The sequence below is a fragment of the Symsagittifera roscoffensis genome, chromosome 9 (assembly GCF_963678635.1).
Source record: "Symsagittifera roscoffensis chromosome 9, txSymRosc1.1, whole genome shotgun sequence".
In the NCBI taxonomy this organism is placed as follows: domain Eukaryota; kingdom Metazoa; phylum Xenacoelomorpha; order Acoela; family Convolutidae; genus Symsagittifera; species Symsagittifera roscoffensis.
Genome location: NC_087070.1, coordinates 47,348,197 through 47,366,929, shown reverse-complemented (window position 1 = coordinate 47,366,929; position 18,733 = coordinate 47,348,197). Strand labels below are relative to the sequence as shown.

The 18,733-nt window shown below is 34.7% G+C and overlaps 1 protein-coding gene across 1 annotated transcript in view; it reads right to left on the bottom strand.

Annotated features, from left to right (window-relative positions):
* The window catches only part of LOC134854919 (sodium/calcium exchanger 2-like), a gene marked incomplete in the record, with an annotated part of 56,205 nt that extends 39,478 nt beyond the window's left edge, over positions 1 to 16,727 (bottom strand). The window contains 5 exon segments of the mRNA XM_063871319.1: positions 3,057 to 3,223; positions 3,516 to 3,952; positions 4,378 to 4,446; positions 9,511 to 9,833; positions 16,078 to 16,727. Coding sequence (XP_063727389.1) covers positions 3,057 to 3,223; positions 3,516 to 3,952; positions 4,378 to 4,446; positions 9,511 to 9,718 — 881 coding nt within the window.
* Positions 16,728 to 18,733: the final 2,006 nt, after the last annotated feature.

The following is an 18,733-nucleotide window of genomic DNA, read 5'->3' as shown; positions in this document are numbered from 1 at the left end:
ACCTAAATTTTCTAATTGGATTTTTAAAACGTACGTGTAAGAATTATCTTAAAAGTTTTTTAAATGTAGTTTTTTGAAGTCATTATGTTTTTTAGGTACCGTTACAGTCCATTTAAAGTTGTTCAAGTAAACATTAACTTTTAAGCTGTTTGATGTAGTGTTTGAGGTAATTTTATCTTCGAAAAATGGGACGGAACTTTAGTGTTGAGTTAGTTTTTTTCAGCCAGTTTTGATTACCTCAAAAATACTCGTAGTGTGTGTCAAAAGCAGTATTAAAACCCTTTGTAGCCGTAATTTACATTCTAAAATGAAAATGTGAAATTTTTTTGTGTATGTTGTGAAAAACTGCTCTGAATAGTTTCGATTTTTAGACTAAATTACAAAAAATTTCACGAATTGAGATAAAATTGGATGAATCAACTCAAATTGAAAATTGAATCAACTCAATGAAAAATTCTCATTTCAATTTGGCTGAATATCAACGCTCTTCTAGCTTTTATTACTTCTAATTGTTTTTCGGTCAAATTTTTCTGAAGAATAACTTTCATTAACTTGAGAAAAAAGAAAATCTTAGTTTAAAGTTTTTTTTTAATTATCTTGGTCGAAATCTCTGCTATTTGCACAGCAACCGGATATCTTTGCTTTCATGTGTAAGTAACATAAGTTATCCTGGAGGTAGAAGAACAGCTTACAAACTGTTCAAATTTTCAAGGAGAATTGCTTGCTATTCTCCTGCTTAGAATCATACTTAATATTTTTTATTGCAGTGACAAAATCCTACTAATTGAAAACGGATGTTTTACTGCACAATTGTGAATAAAGAGCCGATTTATCCTGCGACTAATTTCCATTTTGCGAGCTATAATCGTTTCTACACAGATAAAAGTATTTTTTAATCAACAAGAGGAACGGATTTTAAAGTCTAAAAACAATCAGTTTTATATTCCCAAACCTTCTCAACATTTTTACTAATACCTGTTATGTGTTGTTATTCTGTGGATACTCTGTCAATAATATGCAGGCGCGGATCTAGGATTTTCTCTAGAGGGGGGGGGGCGGATTTTCACAAAAATTTTGAAAATTTTATCGACCTGTTTTTAGGTCGACTAAATTGATTTTCTGAGCTTTCCGACCACTATAAAGACCCTATATTGACAAATTTTTCTGCGCCTGCGCAGGCAAGTTTTTCAGAAAAAAGAAGATAAAAAAAGGCGTTTTTAATGCACATTTTGGAAAACTTCGACCAAAAAAATGGGTTTTTTTTGGCGCGCGGTCCCTCTCAAATTTAATATATATTGGCGTCAAAGGTGACATTAGAAAAATGTTAAGGTCAGTCAACCAAAAATTGATAGCCCAAAATAGTGCAAAGGGGGGCCCTTTGAATCGGCAAAAAGTCGAATCCCCGAAAAAGAAGCGTCCGCCGTCAACCCCCCCCCCCTGATTCCCCTACTAAGAATATCTATATAAACTGTATAAAATCAGACCGAAATATGTCTTGTATAGAATCTATTTATAATTTATAAGTAATATGAATTCAGTCTGTATATAATTCCTATGGAAACCATTCATTTGAAGGGCTTCTAAAAAATCAGCTTTGAATTATTTAAAGAATACAACATCATTTAGTGATTAATTTTGTACACCAATTTCAGCAAAAAAAACTAAAGGGAAAAACCTCCGTCAGTGTTATAGTCAGTCAAGATTTTTTGGCGGTGTGAATAATTATGATATATATTATGAAGTTGAACAGAATGAAATTTTAGGATAACTAAGTGCATTTTACATTACGAGGCCAAACTGTGCATTTTGTGCATTGTAAGCGGATTCCGCAACAAGGATGCTCCCTTTGTTCTTTTTTTGTTCTTTGCTTTCCTTTGATCGTTCCGACAAAAATTTCACTTGTTTAAAGACGTGTTTTTGGAATCCAGAAACTTAGAGACACAAAATTCTGCTCCTATCCAGAGCACAGTTTGGCCTCGTAATGTAAGCAATTATTAAAAATATAATAATTATTAAAACGAATTAAACTTGGTCTTAAATATCAACTTTTTTCTGCATATAATCAATTTTCATCCATTTTTGTCACTGCGGGTTGGTACTATTCTGACTAAGATCGAACGCGAATCATGGTGGGCCGATTTTCCGCAGATAGGAGGAGACCTTAGCCACTTCACCATTGCTCCCCGAACAAAAACTCATTCAAACCTCCTATTATTCCGACCATTAATGTACAAAAAAATGACAAAATCCCACTAGAGAACGAGAAACTGAAAAAATTGACAGACACTTACCCCTCGGAAGTTTCGAAATCCTTCGTGGCTGTTGCCGCGTTTGTCGCTGATTCGCTCTCTACTACCGCGTAATGCACTTTAGTTGTCGCCTTTTCAGTGAACGGACCTGCTCTTTCAATCACCACTTTTCCCTTTCCGCACGACTCGGGAAACTTAACTTTCTTGTCGGCACAAAACACGACGTTTCGGGTCGCCGAGTCTTTTTTGATGTCGCGTAGCTGATTCACCGCATCCTCCAGAAATCTTCGGTACTTGCGAGTTTGATTGTTGACGTCGGTTTTATGAATTCGGAAATAAGCTCGCGACTTGCCGTAGAAAATGATTTGACTCAACTGCGAGTCGACACTCTTGAACCACGAGTCGGGATCTGCAGGGTTGTTGTCGGCGACTTCTTTCACTCGGGCCATGATTTTCTCCTTTGTCGACATTTTCTGTTTCACGATATTCGAGAGTCTGACGGAGCCTGGTGACGCACAGTCGGCCCGGTTGTTGTCAACCGCTGCCCCATTTTCAACATCGTTAAGAGGTATTTTTTCCTGAATTCAAGCAAGTTCAAAAAACAGGAACAAATCAAAGGAAAATCAATTGATTGCAAAAGATATTTTTTTTGAAAAAACGTCTACCATAACAACTGTGAACAAACGACAGCCGTATCAGTTCCGAATAATTCCGTAGCTCCTCTAAAAACTATTCGTATGGCTTATTTTTAAGGCAAAAATTTGTTATTTTTTCACCGATTTTACCAATAACTGACTCACCGATCCTCCCTCCCCGTTAGCAACTGCAACAGTCGCGTCCTGATCCTCGGGGTCGTAGATGCCGACGTATCGGAAGCCCAGAGCACAGGCCTCGTTCTTCCTGTCTATCGTGTAGGACATTAGGATGAATGCTCCGAACAGTAGAAGAGTGACGAGACCTTCCCACCAATCCACCTGAACAAATTCAGACCTCTTAATTTTATTCAAGTTTTAATCCCCTTTGAGCAAACATGACTTTTCGAAAAGTTGAATAATTTTTTTTTTCATTTATTGAATGCGAATTCATTCGAAATTTGGAGAAAGCTTTCGTATTATCTTATTTGGCATAGTTTAACCGGCATAATAAACCCAGATAGCATGAATTCTTTAATTGACAAAACTCCAAAAACTGCTAAATAGAAAAGCAAAGACCGATCTTACCCAGGAGCTACGTTTCTTGCATAACTTTGAAAGTTTACATACAAACCTTCTCTTTTGAAATGACGGCGATCATCATGTACAACCAAATATACGCGCCAATGCTCCACGCTGCAGTACACGTGAACACTCCGAAGTTCTTCACACTTTTCCCCGTGCCATTTGGGATAACAACCACACATATTGCTGTGATGACGAATAAGTTAAAGGCCGCTGAGCCGACAATTGTGCCCGGCCCTAGATCTCCCGCTTCGAAATTGTTGCCGCAAATTTCAATCACCGACAGTAGAATCTCGGGAGCCGAAGAGCCGAGTGCCATCAAAGTCAAGTTCGCGACAGTTTCGTTCCAGACTTGCACTTCGATTTCTTTATACTCGCCTGAAGATGTTTTCACGACTCTGACTGAAGTTGTCGAAGTGATCACTTCGATCGCCTCCATGAACAAGTCGGCTATTTGAGACACTCCGAGAAACATGTAGCAGAGGCCTGGGAAAAACTAAGGATTCATCCTGGCAAAATGATACCCACGAGAAACTTAGAACATATTAAATCAAACAGATTTCACAAATTTTTCAATTTAATTGGGTACTAATTTGAAAATTTGGGGACCATTTGAAAATCCTCTCACAAACCTATTAAACATTATGTTTTGACATAGTACTAAGCAGTTCTTAAAACAAAAATAAGCTATACGAGGAGATTTTATAAACGTTACATCTTTCTCATTAATCTCTTCGGATGAGCGCAACCCCCCTCCCCCCCCCCCCCCCCCCTCCCCAACTTCATCTCTAAAAAACGTCCCTCCTTAAAAATGGCTTAGCGAGAGAGTTAGGTTTTCTTCGGGGTTGCAGGATTTTAATGTCCATTTTGAGTCTACATAGAAAAGATAGAAGGAAGAGTGCTTTACTTACCTAGGAAGTAGACAGTCGCTCTGAGAATCATAGTGGCAGTCGAGATCTCCGCCCCAGGCGTGCCCCATTCTAGACAAACAGAATAACTCACTATTTTTGAACCATTTTTACAAAGAGGTTCGACCAGAATGAAACTACAACAAATCTATTGACGATTCTTTTCAGCATGTTATTGCAGTCGTATCCCAACTTTGCTGGCGAAAGCGACTTGTCGGAAAATCAACCAAACAAATATTTCAGCAGTATTTTGAACAAAACAAGAATGAATTTAGCAGCGCGAAAAGAAACTCTTTTCCGGCCACTCTTGAATGAATGGGAAGCAACTATGACGTTGGGTTGATACTTTTTCACACAAAATCAGAAAAAAAACAAAGATAGTTTTGAGTGTGGTACTATCTTGGTTTCGAAAAAAAAACATTTAATAAAAAAAAACTGTCTTGGTCTTAGTTTTTAACACTCTGTCGTAAAAGTAGATGACAAATGGACAATTAAATAAATAGTTGTATTTGCTATTCTAGCTGGTTGGTCCAACTTATCTGACCATTAGATATTTTTCCCCAAAATTTCTCTAGAACTTAGCAGTATTGCTTCCAGTTAACTTCTTCTTAATACAATTTCCTTTTGAACGAGATTCACTTAAAAATGCATCAAAAATTGCATCAAAATAGCATTAAACATTTAGGAGTTTGGAAGCTGCTCGTTGGTAATTTAATACACCTGTAAGCCATCTGTTGTTTAAGTAATCAAGTTAATCGGCAATTCATGAATTTAGACAAATATTATTCAAAAGATTGGAGCTTAAATGCAGCTCAAAATTTCGATTTGACTGATTTGAAAGACAAGAAGCTTTGCTTTTGGAAAATCTGCTTCGAGTTTTACTAGAATTTCGGATAAAGTTAACATCCTCCCCCTAAAAAAACCAAATCAAGATATTGTACCGTACTGAGAGGTGCAAAAACTTCTATTCTGATTGGCAGAAAAGTTTGTCGCAAAGTTTGACCAAACTACCATCATCCCTCTTAAAACGCTTTATCGCAGAGGAAACTGTTCACTTTGTCCGAAAACTCAAATCAAACCCGCATAAAGATTGCAAAGAAAAAAATACTACGTTGATTAAGTTATTTCAACAAACCAAACAAAACCTGTAAATTTACCGCGTTTTTTTTTCAAATAGGGCTGACAAAGGCAAAAAGTGACAAAGAATTTGGAGAAAACAAAAAAAAGCAAACGCTTTGCCAAATTTGAGCCCAAATTGTTACCTTAAAAATGGATAAGACTTTGCTTCATCAAAAATTAAGCAACTTGTAAGTCAAGTTATTATATGAATGAAACCAATATGAGTAAAATTTGAGAAGAATGAAATGTCTGAAAAGCTTTGAATTCTTTTTTAATTTAAATTTAAACAAAAAGCGACAATTTTATTTGAAATGAAACCTACTTGTTTTGATAAAAAATGAACTATTACAAACCGAAATTTCACCCTTCATAAACTATGCTGTAAAAGGAAAACACTCATTTAGATGAAATTTGATAATAAAAAAGATTCGGCCATTTTTGCATAACCAATAATCTGCCAAATCGAGTCCCAATAACCATTTTCATAACGAAGCTTTGTTTTCAACTTTGGCACACATCGGAAAATCAACTGATTGGTTTGAAACCCCTCTTAGAACAATACTAAATTTGAGGGGGAGCGCGACCGGGGAGAGGTCAAAATTTTCCAAAAAGTGCCTAAAAATGCCTTTTTGGCCTGTTTTTTCGAAAATTTGCCTGCGCGCAGAAAAATTGGACCAAATGCGGTCTTTATAGTGATTTGGGAGAGCTCATAAATTCAGTTTGGTTGAACTAAAGACAAGATCGACAAAATTTTTGATTTTTTTTTTGAAAATCCTTGCCCCTCCCTCGAGAAAATCCTAGATCCGCCCTTGCTTTTGATTTTGATCACTTTCAAATACAAACAAGACTGCTTCTATCAAAGCCGGTACCTTTTAAAATTTATGAAATAGTGTTCTTTTTAAGAGAAGTTAATAAATTTTGTAAAAAAAAAAACAAGTAAAAATTCAAAATTATTTTGAGAATTTTCTACAACCACACGCTATTCAAAGTACAAATTGATATACTTCGCATATGCCAATTACCATGCCTCAATTTAGCTTAGAACAATCAGAGTGAAGAGCGCAAATTATATTGCTCGTTAATTATTTCCAATTGGCCAAACTGGCAATCTGTAAACCCCCATAGCTTAACAAAAAAAATGATCTCAGTTAAGATACTTTTTGTTCCGACTTTCGCAATGAAAGTAACAGAATATTGGTGCTCGGGGTTTTTCTTGAGCCAAAATTCGACTTTTTATTTGCCATTTTTGACGGAAGTTTTTTGTATCATTCAAAACGTTTTGTTGTCCTGAGCTTGAGTTTTCAACAAAAAAATCTGAGTGATGTAATCGTTGACATTTTGTGAAATTATTGGCGTTTGAAAATCCCCTGATTGCTTATTTAAAAAAGTTAATCAGATCAAAGTTTCTAGCAGACTTGTTCATTTTTATATTGACTCCAAATTCAAACAAAGCGGCAATTTTTCAAACAGTGCTATGGTAATGGTTAGTTTTAAAAAGTTGTGATTGGGGTTAATCAATATCATTTTTTGAATTCATAAATTTAGCTCTTACTCAGCTAGTTTTTCAGACTTAAAAGTGGGACTATAATATTTTATAACAAAAAATTTGACATAATAGTTTTTTTGTAGTTGCGTTATTGCTCAAATTTTTGACTAAAAGGATTTTTTCAAAATTATTTCCATTTTACAATAGAATGAGAAATTTTTGTACGCCTTTTGAACTTTCAAAAATATATGATCATTTACGAACTCTTCAGCTACTCTTGCAATACTCAATTTTTACATGTAGGCTATCCGTTGTTACTACTCCAATTTGGCCGATTAGCATTAAAATTTTGGTAAAAGCGACTTTCAGTTTATACAAATCAAATTGAAAAAAAACCGCGCGCCCAATTTATCGTAATGTTTTGATCACAAGTTTACAAAACTCGCCAAAAATACAAACTTGGCGTTTTTTCTTCAAAATTGGCCATTGCGCCAAAAAAGGGGAAATTTTGTTAACTTTTAGAAAAAGATTGTTTAAAATTTCCATGAAGTCATCCCCTTGCTAAAATTGTGGATCTGGCTCTGAAATTACTAACAGAAAACAAAGCTAAAAACGTATTCGTTTGCAATTTACTGTTCATCATTTTTTCAGGAATATTTTGACCATTATACTGATATAAGTAACTTACTAGAATTACCGACTCTTCCTCTCAAGAAATAGTTTCCAATCAATTTTAGAGATAATGTAGGAAAGCAATCAACTTTAATCAATTCAAAATCAGTATAAAAATCCTTTCTTAGGCTTTTTAATTTTTTACGAAATGGTTATTCGGCAGGGGCGGATTTAGGCAGAAATTTTTTCGGCAGGGGCGGGGGCATCTTTAACCTCCACCCCCTCACCAACCAAAAGGTCCCTCATTTGGTCTTATTTTATGTCATCCATTTTCGACGACAAACCATGAAGTTTTTTAAGGGTACCTTCGGTGCCAACATCGTGTAATTTTGAAAGGGAGCGCGCGCCAAAAAAAAGAGGCATTTTTCAAAGATTTCAAGAAGCATTTTTAAGGGTACCTTACATGAAGTTTTTTAAGGGTACCTTCGGTGCCAACATAGTGTAATTTTGAAAGGGAGCGCGCGCCAAAAAAAAAGAGGCATTTTTCAAAGATTTCAAGAGGCATTTTTAAGGGTACCTTACAAAGAAGTTTTTTAAGGGTACCTTCGGTGCCAACATAGTGTAATTTTGAAAGGGGCGCGCGCCAAAAAAAGAGGCATTTTTCAAAGATTTCAAGAGGCATTTTTAAGGGTACCTTACATGAAGTTTTTTAAGGGTACCTTCGGTGCCAACATAGTGTAATTTTGAGAGGGAGCGCGCGCCAAAAAAAAAGAGGCATTTTTCAAAGATTTCAAGAGGCATTTTTAAGGGTACCTTACAAAGAAGTTTTTTAAGGGTACCTTCGGTGCCAACATAGTGTAATTTTGAAAGGGGCGCGCGCCAAAAAAAGAGGCATTTTTCAAAGATTTCAAGAGGCATTTTTAAGGGTACCTTACATGAAGTTTTTTAAGGGTACCTTCGGTGCCAACATAGTGTAATTTTGAGAGGGAGCGCGCGCCAAAAAAAAAGAGGCATTTTTCAGAGATTTCAAGAGGCATTTCAAGAGGCATTTTTCAAAAATTTGACTGCGACGCAGAAAATTTTGTCCAAATAGGATCTTTATAGAGTTTTGGGACCGCTCGGATGATCATTTTAGAGTCGGCCTAAAAAAGTGGACAAAATGTTTGAAGTCCCCCCACCTCGAGAAAATCATAGGTCTGTCTCTGTTCCGCGGTACCAACCGAAAAAGAGGTTTTTCCAAATTTTTCATATCAAAAAAGTTTAGCTGGGTCGAATTCTCATTTTTCATATGCAGTATTTTAAAAACCTGGGGTAGGATTAGCTTCAGATGAACCTCTTTTCAAGTTGCATCATTTTGTTCGGTCACAGAGAAGAACTTTTCAAGTTGCATCATTCGATCGCCTGTAGAATTGAACTGTAATTGTTGATGGTTCTCTGTGTTTCAAAAGCATGATTCACGTTCAAAGCTAAGCAGACCCTTTTAGTGGAGCTGATTAATTTGAGTTGATCAAGTTGTGGCAATAAACGCAGTATTAAATAAATGAGAATAATCAGCAGGTCAAAATCATCAAGGTATCAAAAGTTACATCAATTGAGAAGTTCTCAAGGTGAGCGAAAAAGGCGGTGTATATAAGTTATTAGTAACTGTAGTTACTGACTTCAAAGCTAATTTAAACTATTAGTTACCCATAGGTAACTAAAAGTTTAAATTAGCTTTGAAGTCAGTACTAACAATCTTTATAACCTTTATAGTGCTGAAAATGCTAAAATAGAACAGCCTACTTTTTGTGCCATTCTTGAAACCACTTGCAATGATCTATCTAACTTCAATTTCAATTTCAGTTTGTCAGTATGGGCGATAGCTTCTCAAATATAACCACTGGTTTTTCTTGTTATAACTTTTAACTTTCGGTACTAACGTGGCAGTATGATTCCCCCCGTGCTGCAGTCCTCTTTGGGTGCGTTAGGATCACACTTTCCATATATGGGCTCACTAGTAGTTGTATTATCGGATGCAAGAGCGGGGCTCACACAGACAACAAACAGCACAAAGGTCAACAAAAAAGGCGGAGGAAGGGCGGATGAGGTCAATTTGCGCCCGATTGAGAAACCACTATTTCTCCTCATTTTGAACTAAATCCGACTTGTAAAAGCCGCCAGCAATGTGTGATCTGAGAAGCCAACTGTCTAGATATCAATGTTGATTGAGCGCCAAGTTCCGCTATTGGTAAGTCTGAATTAGCTAGAAACAGAACAAAAGTCACAATTCATCGTAACCGATGATTTATAATGATTACCTGATATTTGGATCAAAGCAAACATAACTAATCTCTCGGTAAATGCGCGCTTTCATGTGATGTTATTAGTGTTAGAAAAAGGTTTACCTGCAACTTTTGTATATAACTTTTAGCTATCGCGTCTGCCGTTGAATGGTTCTGGTGTAACACCATTTTAAAAAGTGAAACATGGCGAAATTGTGAGTTGTGACCTTATTGTTACGCTATTTACAAACGAGATGCAGCTAATAAAACATAACGCCAACAGACGGTAATAGTAAGATTAACTAGCCGTAAACCAGTATCAGACGGTAGTATGACATAAACTTTTAACTGGGTGTTTACAGTTTAAAAGTTGGACTTAGATTTTGCCCTTATTTTTAGATAGTTGCATGCAGGAGTAGGGGGGGGGGGATTAGTGGGGCTTAGTCACACGTTTTGCGCAAATTGAGAAACATAGTACAACGGTTAAAAATTTTTGAAAATCCTACAAACCCCCCCCCCCCCCCACCCCCCACCTATAAAACAATTAAAACTTACACTATTGAACTTGAAAAAGCCCTCAACCTTGCCAAGATAACATTTTTTCTGTGCTTAAAAAATTTTTGGAGAAGGTTCTTTGAAATTACTTTTCAAAACAGACTTTCAAACCTGAGATAAACAATAACAGCTAACTTTTTTTATATCCAGGTGTTTTGTTGTAAAGTTAATTAACTTACTATTTTAGGAAATCGAACTCAGGTCGGGGGAATTCGTTTAAATTTATTGTTCATCTGCACGTCTTCCGTAAATTGAATGAAATTATGTTCAAAAAATTCTGTTTCTCACTTAGTCTAGGCTAAGCGCTAATTCGTGTCTGAAGAGCGAAAAACAAGGAGAATATTTATAACAAGTGAAAACGTTGCTTCAGACAATAAAATAAATACTTTTATCTAACTGAAAAAAAACAGAAGGCAAGGAAATGCGAAAAAAATTTAAATGTGTTTCGTTAAATTTTCAAACAGCAAAGGCACTATACCTCATTAAAATTACCAAAATTGCTATTTTTGTCAAAATGCAGTTTGACGAATGAGTACCTTGTTTTTATCTATTCCAAGCGAAATTTGAGCGCATTTAGCGATAACATTAAAAACGCTTTTAGTTAAGTTAGTAGCTTATATTTTCACCATGCCAACATAAATAACAAACAAAATTTTCCCCGGAGAGAAACGATAATCAATCCGTTAATTTTATAAACAGTTAAACAATTTCAGCAGCAATTTATGATTTGGTATTCACCAAAAATAAAATTGAACTTTTTGAAATCATGATCAATTCATAATTAAGGAGGAAAAAAAACAGGTAAAAATGAAAGGTTTCCGTGTTTAATTCCCAAGTACGCAGAAAATATAAAAATCAATTGGATAGCCAAGCACAGCATAAAAGAAAATTACAAAGGTTGCTAAATTGTGACTTAATTTTTCAAAGCAGAAGACGTGATCAATCTTAAGATCAATATGCTGAAAACAAAGTGCATTGCAAATGGTAAATAAATGCTGTAATTTTAGCTCAAAAAAATTGACAATTATACAGACTGTTGATTTCAGCGAACAGAAAACTCCCTTCAAACCCCCAAAAAGATTAGTTCACAAAAGCAAATCCCCATTAAATAGAAAGACCTTTAGTTGCCTCTAACAAAACTTACCATTGAAGATGAAAAGCTCAAACACTTCTGACTTAATTCTTCTTGTCAAGATGACACTTCGAGAAAACGGATTCAAGATAGCACGTTTTGACACTTATCTCTCAAAACTGCCTGATATTTTCTTAGGTTTTAGGAGAATTGAATTTAGGTTTAACAAATAGGTGACAAAAACTGAAATTACTTAGGTACAATTGTTACTTGAAATTGGGATGCCTTGAGAAAATCAATTTGACTGGCTGCAGAAAAATAAATAAACTAAAAAAAAAATTCGAATATGAGCCCCCTCCCTCCTCGAAAAAAACCCAGTACCACCCTAGAACAGCATGCAGATAATAATTCAGATAACATTTTAAAATATAACCATAAGAATTTCGAGATGCATTGGGGGGGGGGGGACATAACGGAGAGTATGTGCATTTTAATTTTTTTCTTCCAACTAAATTAGTGTCAAAATTGTCAAATCAATTCAACAAAAATAATAAGAGGAGTTTGAATAAAATAAAAAAACAGATTTTTGAACACAAGCATTTTTCTGAGACAAGTCGGAAAAAGAGTCGGAAGAAAGGACGAGGGTCGAGGGCGAGGAGGTTGTTTTTGAGGATTCGATGCAATTCAGTTTCGAGTAAAAAACTGAAAACCTTCTGCAAATCAGGATTCCAACACAATTTTGTCCACCGCAATATTGTACACCAATTTTTTTGTCCACCGGATTTTTCTCAACTGGAAAATCATCCATTATGATTTTCAGAAACACAATAGATAAATAAAAAAAACGCCCATGCTTCAAAAAATTATGAAAAAGTAAAAAGATTAATAATGTAATATTACTAAATAAAGCTTTCAAACGACTTACAAAGGGATGTTGAGATCAAAAGCAATCCAACCTTTCCAATTCCCGGAGTGCGGTCTGTATTTAGACAACCGCGTATTCCTACTCGTCAGTAAGCAGACAAATACTGTATGAACCAATCAGAATCGAGATTGGAAAGCGAACTTTCGAAATCAACAATTATTCTTTATTCATTTCTTCCTTGTCTCGATTCTGATTGGTTAAAACAGTATTTGTCTGCTTACTGACAAGTAGGAATACGCGGTTGTCTAAATATTGCTACGTAACCCCAATTCCCTTACAGTATTTATTACAGTTCATCCAAAACACAGAAGCAAGAAAAAAGTAAATTCTACACGGTGGTTGCTCGACTAGCATAAAAGTAGACTAGCTTAAAAGTTTGAAAACCTGAAAATGTATCGACTAGCTTAACTTTGCTAGCTTTTTTTCTCAAAAAGACAAAACTGATTTTATAATCCGTTCAAATTAAACTTTGAATTTCCGGGAAATAACAATTTTAGCAATGGAAAAACTAAGCAAATGAAACTTCCTAACAGATTAATTGTGATCAGCCATACCCCGACCTGTAGTGGCTTGAATCATATATTGAAAATAAGTGTGAAATGTGCAAAATGAACTGGGATTTAAACCACTTTCTTGTATATAATGATTTTAGTTTTAACAACACGTGTTTGTGTTTCAATTTTTAGGTTAGTTGATACAATGTTTAATAAAAAAAACTTTCAATCTAGTCGAGCTTCAAGCTAGTCGAAACACTGCTAGACACGCGAATGGTGGAATGTGATTGATAGCCATTGCATTGTTGCAAAACGTATGAAAAATTTGGATTTCAATGAAAACTGCGGAATCAAATTTATTATTTTTTGCATAGTAGGTACCAATTTTCTTCAAATGCTTGCTTTTTTGAAATTTGAAACCCACATAAGTTCTTAGGAAGTCCAGTGCAGAGTTTTTAACAAAAAAAAACTTGAATCAAGTGATTCCGCAATGTACAGCAAACAAACGGCCCTGCTTTAGATGGCGCGGAGTTCGATAGGGAAAGTTTCTTTCAACTACGGAGTAATTGATCCTGATCAATTTGCTTTTTCTGATGAAATGCCGCCAATCAAACTTGCGATTAATTTTTGGTTGCTACATAGGTCACCCGGCTACAGTCGTCAACACACTAATTATAGGAGATGACTATTTGTTTTGATGGCAGAAGAAAATCTAAGTAATTTACAGTTCAGCTGTCATTGCACTCTTACAACAAACACGACAAAACACATCATTATTTTCTTTTGATTTTAGTTTTGCTTATAAGGATAGCATTTGGTGGGAAATTTTAGCTCAAAGCTAAACGCTGGTTGTTTTTGCGAGTAAGAAAAAAAAAGAAATGAACAAAGTATAGTTTTTTGAAGAAAACTTGACAAGCCAACTTTTTGAGTTTTCAACATTATACATATGATAATGCATCATTTGATTGCTTCAATCGGAAAATGACAAATTTTTCTTTGCACCAAGACTTTGGTTTTTCAGAATCATGACATATAGTCAGGGTGGAATTGTTACTGACGACTAAATCAGACCAGTTTTTCTCTACACGGATTTTTTTGTCGTTTTTCTGTCATTTTTTTTTGAACTCAACCAAGTTTGTAGATACCCTCTTTTCACAAAAATTTGGCCTCTTCTCTCGTTTTCCGTTTTCAAAAAAACCTATATATTCTGTCCCTAGCTTTTAGAGGGGAAGTGCTAATGAAAAAGCGCAACTTCTTAACTTAAACTAGGTACAATTAGAGTTTTTGGCCTGTTGATTTAGGAATTGTTGTGTGGCGTAGTAAGTTTTGTCAAAAATGATTTAAAAAATGTTTTAAAGAGCTCGCTTGAAAAAATTCAGAAAATTGAGAATACTTCCGCGCCTGATATGATAACACAGTTAACCCTTTACGAGTTTTCTTTAAGTTGACTAAAATTGGTCAAAAAACCCATCCTACACCTTAGCTTTCCTCAGTATTTCTTGATGCGGCAAAAACAACAAAGGTGTAGTTCGTTCGAAGTTTGTATCAACCATTTAAAGTTTTTTTGATCGCAAAAGAGTGTTTTAGTGGTCTTAATTAAGTTCCTTGATCAAATAGTTTGTTTGCGCGCTTTTTTTGCACAAAATTTTGTAAATTAAATGTAATAAAACAAAAATTATTACATTTAATTTAAAAAAATTAAATGTAATAAAACAAAATGAAATTTTTTTTTCAAAAATTTCAAATTTTTTAAATAAAAATCATCACCCCACACGCCATATAAAGTACAAAAGATAGATTTTGTTCCTTCTAACAAATCAATTACGGCAACTAAGCTTCGACCAACCAATTTGGAACGATTTCTAAGACGGACTAAATCTCCGCTTACGCGTTAATAGCGCGAATTATATCGCGCGTTAGTTAACCCAAATTTATCAAATGGCCAAAATGGCAATATTTAAACTCTCATAGTTTTACGAAAAATGATCACAGGTGAAATATATTTTCAAATTTAAGCTCAAGACAACAATACTTTTTCAATGATATAAAAAAATTCCGTCAAAAATGGCTAGTTAAAAAGTCGAAATTTGTCTGAAGAAAAAAAACCAACCCCGAACCCAAATATTCCGTTACTTTCGAATCGAAAGACAGAACAATAACAAGACTCCTCGTATATCAGGGCGAGGCCCTTAATATTCCGACTGCACGTTTGTGCGTTATGAGAACGCATTATATCATGCGTTAATTATCCCAAGTTGACCAATTAAGCAAAATTCAAACCCCTATAACTTTTTGGAAAATGATCAAAGGTAAAATAGTTTTGTAAATTTGAAAGGAAGACAATATCTCTCAAATGGTTTAACAAAATCCGGTAAAAAATCTTAGTTAAGAACTTGAAATTTTACTGAATGAAAACAAGACTGCTCGTATCAGCCCAACTCTCTGAGTGTTCCAATTGCCATTAAATTGGTCTCGAATAGCTTTTGGTAAATTCAGTAATTGCAAAACTATGAATTTTAAGCTGATCTTTCCTAAATTTAAAATTTAAGAGTGTTACAATTTGAGTTGTGTATGTAGTTAATAAAACCAATTAGCTGCCTCAACTCACTTCGGAACGGTTTTGCAGTGCGGGATAATTTGCCACGCATGTAAATTATAAAATGAGCAGTTTCGACCGATTGGTGGTTAGATAGTTTAATGGTGTGCAGAACCGAGAGGGCCCATGCAGATCAAGAGTTCGATCCCCCGAGGAATCAGAGTTTTGTAAAAATGGTCTGAATGAAAAAAAAACCACCTCGAGCATATATATATTCCTCACTTTCTTCGAAAGTCAGAACAAAAAGTGATAAATAGATAGTTAACTACTCAGCTGAAGTTTGTACAAATGAAATGTCAAAAAACGTCATTATCGGCCATATTTCTGTAAATTTGTGTAAGTTCTGAAAATTTTGGCAAATGAAATGTCAAAAAACGTTATTATCGGCCATATTTCTGTAAATTTGTGTAAATTCTGAAAATTTTGGCATCTATAAAACAATATATATAGCCCGGTCAAAATTTCGATTTTTTGCCAATCCTTCTAATCAAAAACATAGACGCAACTGTGCGCGATGTTTCCACATGCCTAACGGCCCATTGCCAAAGTATTCTTTACCATTTTGAAACTCTGTTTAACTCACCAAGACTGTCCACTCCGTTGGTATATTTCTGAATGGACGAAATCTACTTCCAGATATCAAATGATTAACCACTGCAAGCGAAGATAAAGTTCCGCAAAATGTCCCTTGTTACTTGGTTGAATGAAAGGAATGCGCAACAGGCCAAGTCATAATTTGATCGAGAACATAACTTCTGCAACCAAAATTCAAAGCAGCTGCTTCAGTTCGAAAGTGGATAAAACAAAGACTTTTCCTGTAGAGTCAAGCTTAGTTGATATGAAATTCTGGAGGCTGAAAAATCTGAACTATTTTGATTGGCAAAAGGTGATTTCGGATTTCGGAAAGTGTCGCTTTTTATCGCAGAGCAACTATCGACAATTGTAACGAGTTCTACCAACAAATTTAACTACTTTGCGCCATTTGGACTGACATTAAATATCTGTTTTATGCTCAGAAAACTGAACTTATAGTTTGCTAACATTTTCGATTCCTTCTCGCTTTAGCGTATTTGCAGAGTTAATATGCGCTTTATACCATGGAGTATATAGTTTTAGACAACGTTATAGCATGTTTACCATGCCATGTGTATAAAAACACCGACCGTATTTGCCATAAATTACGCAGTTTCGTTTTTGGTTTGCAGTTCAAATTTATACGCTTCAGTACTCGTTTAGTTTCAACATCGAACAATAAATATGCAAACCATTAATGTGAAAACAAGAATGAAGATAGAACAAACTTGAAGCTCTTTTGCGATATTTCTGCAAGTGTAGAGATCTCAAATTCATTCAAATGGATAACATGTTGCGTATTTGTCATTGAGAAACACTTGTTGGCCATAAAAAAGGGAACTTGAACAAAATTGTTTTTATCAGAGCAAAGCTTTGAGTGATCCGGATGCCCTTTAACGTATCTAAATAAATTTTTTAATCTTCAAAAATAATTTGAAACTTTCAAACAAAAACTGACAAAAATTTGGAGTGATTTTTTTTTCAAAACTTGGTAACGCGCTATGTAAAGTGCAACAAAAAGTCGAAAAAATTTCATTCATTCATTCTCTAAAACTCTGCAAATGAAATCATTTTTTTTCACCGCATCAATTTTTGTCACTTGTTTTTTTTCTCTTATTATGATTAAAATTATCTAATACTTCTTCAATGATTTTATAGAGAGGCAAAATGAAGCAAATCATTTTTTTGTATCGCCATAACCCGGGGTGACATCCAGATTATCTCATTAATCTACAAAAAAAACCTGCAAGAAAACTAGACGGATTGTATTTAGAATCATGATTTTTTTTTGAATGGCAAAGAAAGTAACGGAATACATTTGCTCGTGGTTATTTTGTCATCAAAGCAAATTTGAAAACTTTCAGAGCTTTTTATGATATTTCATAAGACTCGATTCTGAGGTCAAAAAATTTTCAAGTATTTTTTCAGCCTTTTTATGATGTTTGAAGGTTATAGAAGCGTGATTTTAGACAACAGGAATAGTTCATGCCGCTATTCCAGTTTCTAAAATGCTGATTTGAAACACAAAATCTACGCGCTTCTGAAATCAAACGTCTCTTTTGTAAATAAGGTTGAATTCGTAAAACAAATTTAAAGACAAACACTGTTTACTACTGTTTAGCACCAGAACTAAGACGGCGCAGTTTTTTTGCCAAGTTTCGACCCAAAGTTTTATCCCCAACTTGATTTTGTTTGACTCAATTAATTTGATCGAAAAATATTGAAAATTTACCCGGTCAATTTGTCAAAAATCATGTATAAACAAAATCTCCTACGCAGCCAGACACAATTTAAAAATTAAAAAGTCTATAGATTTTTCAAATTTTTCGTTAAAGTGCTCCAAGCTGAAAGTTTGGCTTTTAAAGTTTCCAAATAAAACTGAATATGCGAATTGGTTTATTACACAAACTTTCAATCAAAACAGTTTTCTGAATTTTTGGTGATCTGAACTGAAGACTCATTCTAATATATTTATTTTAAATGTTTTAGCAGAAAAATGACAGAATATTTGTGCTCGGGTGGTTTTTTATAAGCAAACTCCGACTTTTTAACTAGCATCTTTTAAAAAATCATTCGAAAAAATTTATTATCTTGAGCTCAAACTTACAAAGATATTTCACCTGTGATCATTTTTCCTGAAGGAATGGCGGTTTAAAGATTGCCCATTTGGCCAAAATCGGACTTTTAAAGCGCGATGTATTCCATGCTTTTACCGAGAATTTATCTGCCTTAGAATAAGTTTCTAATTTTTTGAGGCATGCATTTTGAACTATTTAATTTATTGCTAAATGCAAACTATATCACATGTGGGGCGATTATTTCCACTAAAAAAACGCAAAAAATTTTCTTTGTTTTTTTCTTTTTTTGAAATTTCATCAATTGTCTTCATTCAAACTACTCCGTAGAAATTGAAATGCAGTCGAGGCCTTCAAGGGTTTGCCTTGATACGAGTATGTTTATTTTAAGAAAGATTGAGTCAGATTTTTGAAATGATTTTTGACCTACAAGATGTGCCATCTTCTAAGCAATTCAGACTTACCGTTTTTGGACAAAACTCAACCCAGTTTGAGATAAACTTGAAAAAACTGCAAATTTATAGTTGCTTTTTTGGATATTTCAATTTGACAATACTTTGTTGCAAAGCTTATGCAAAAATGAATACGACT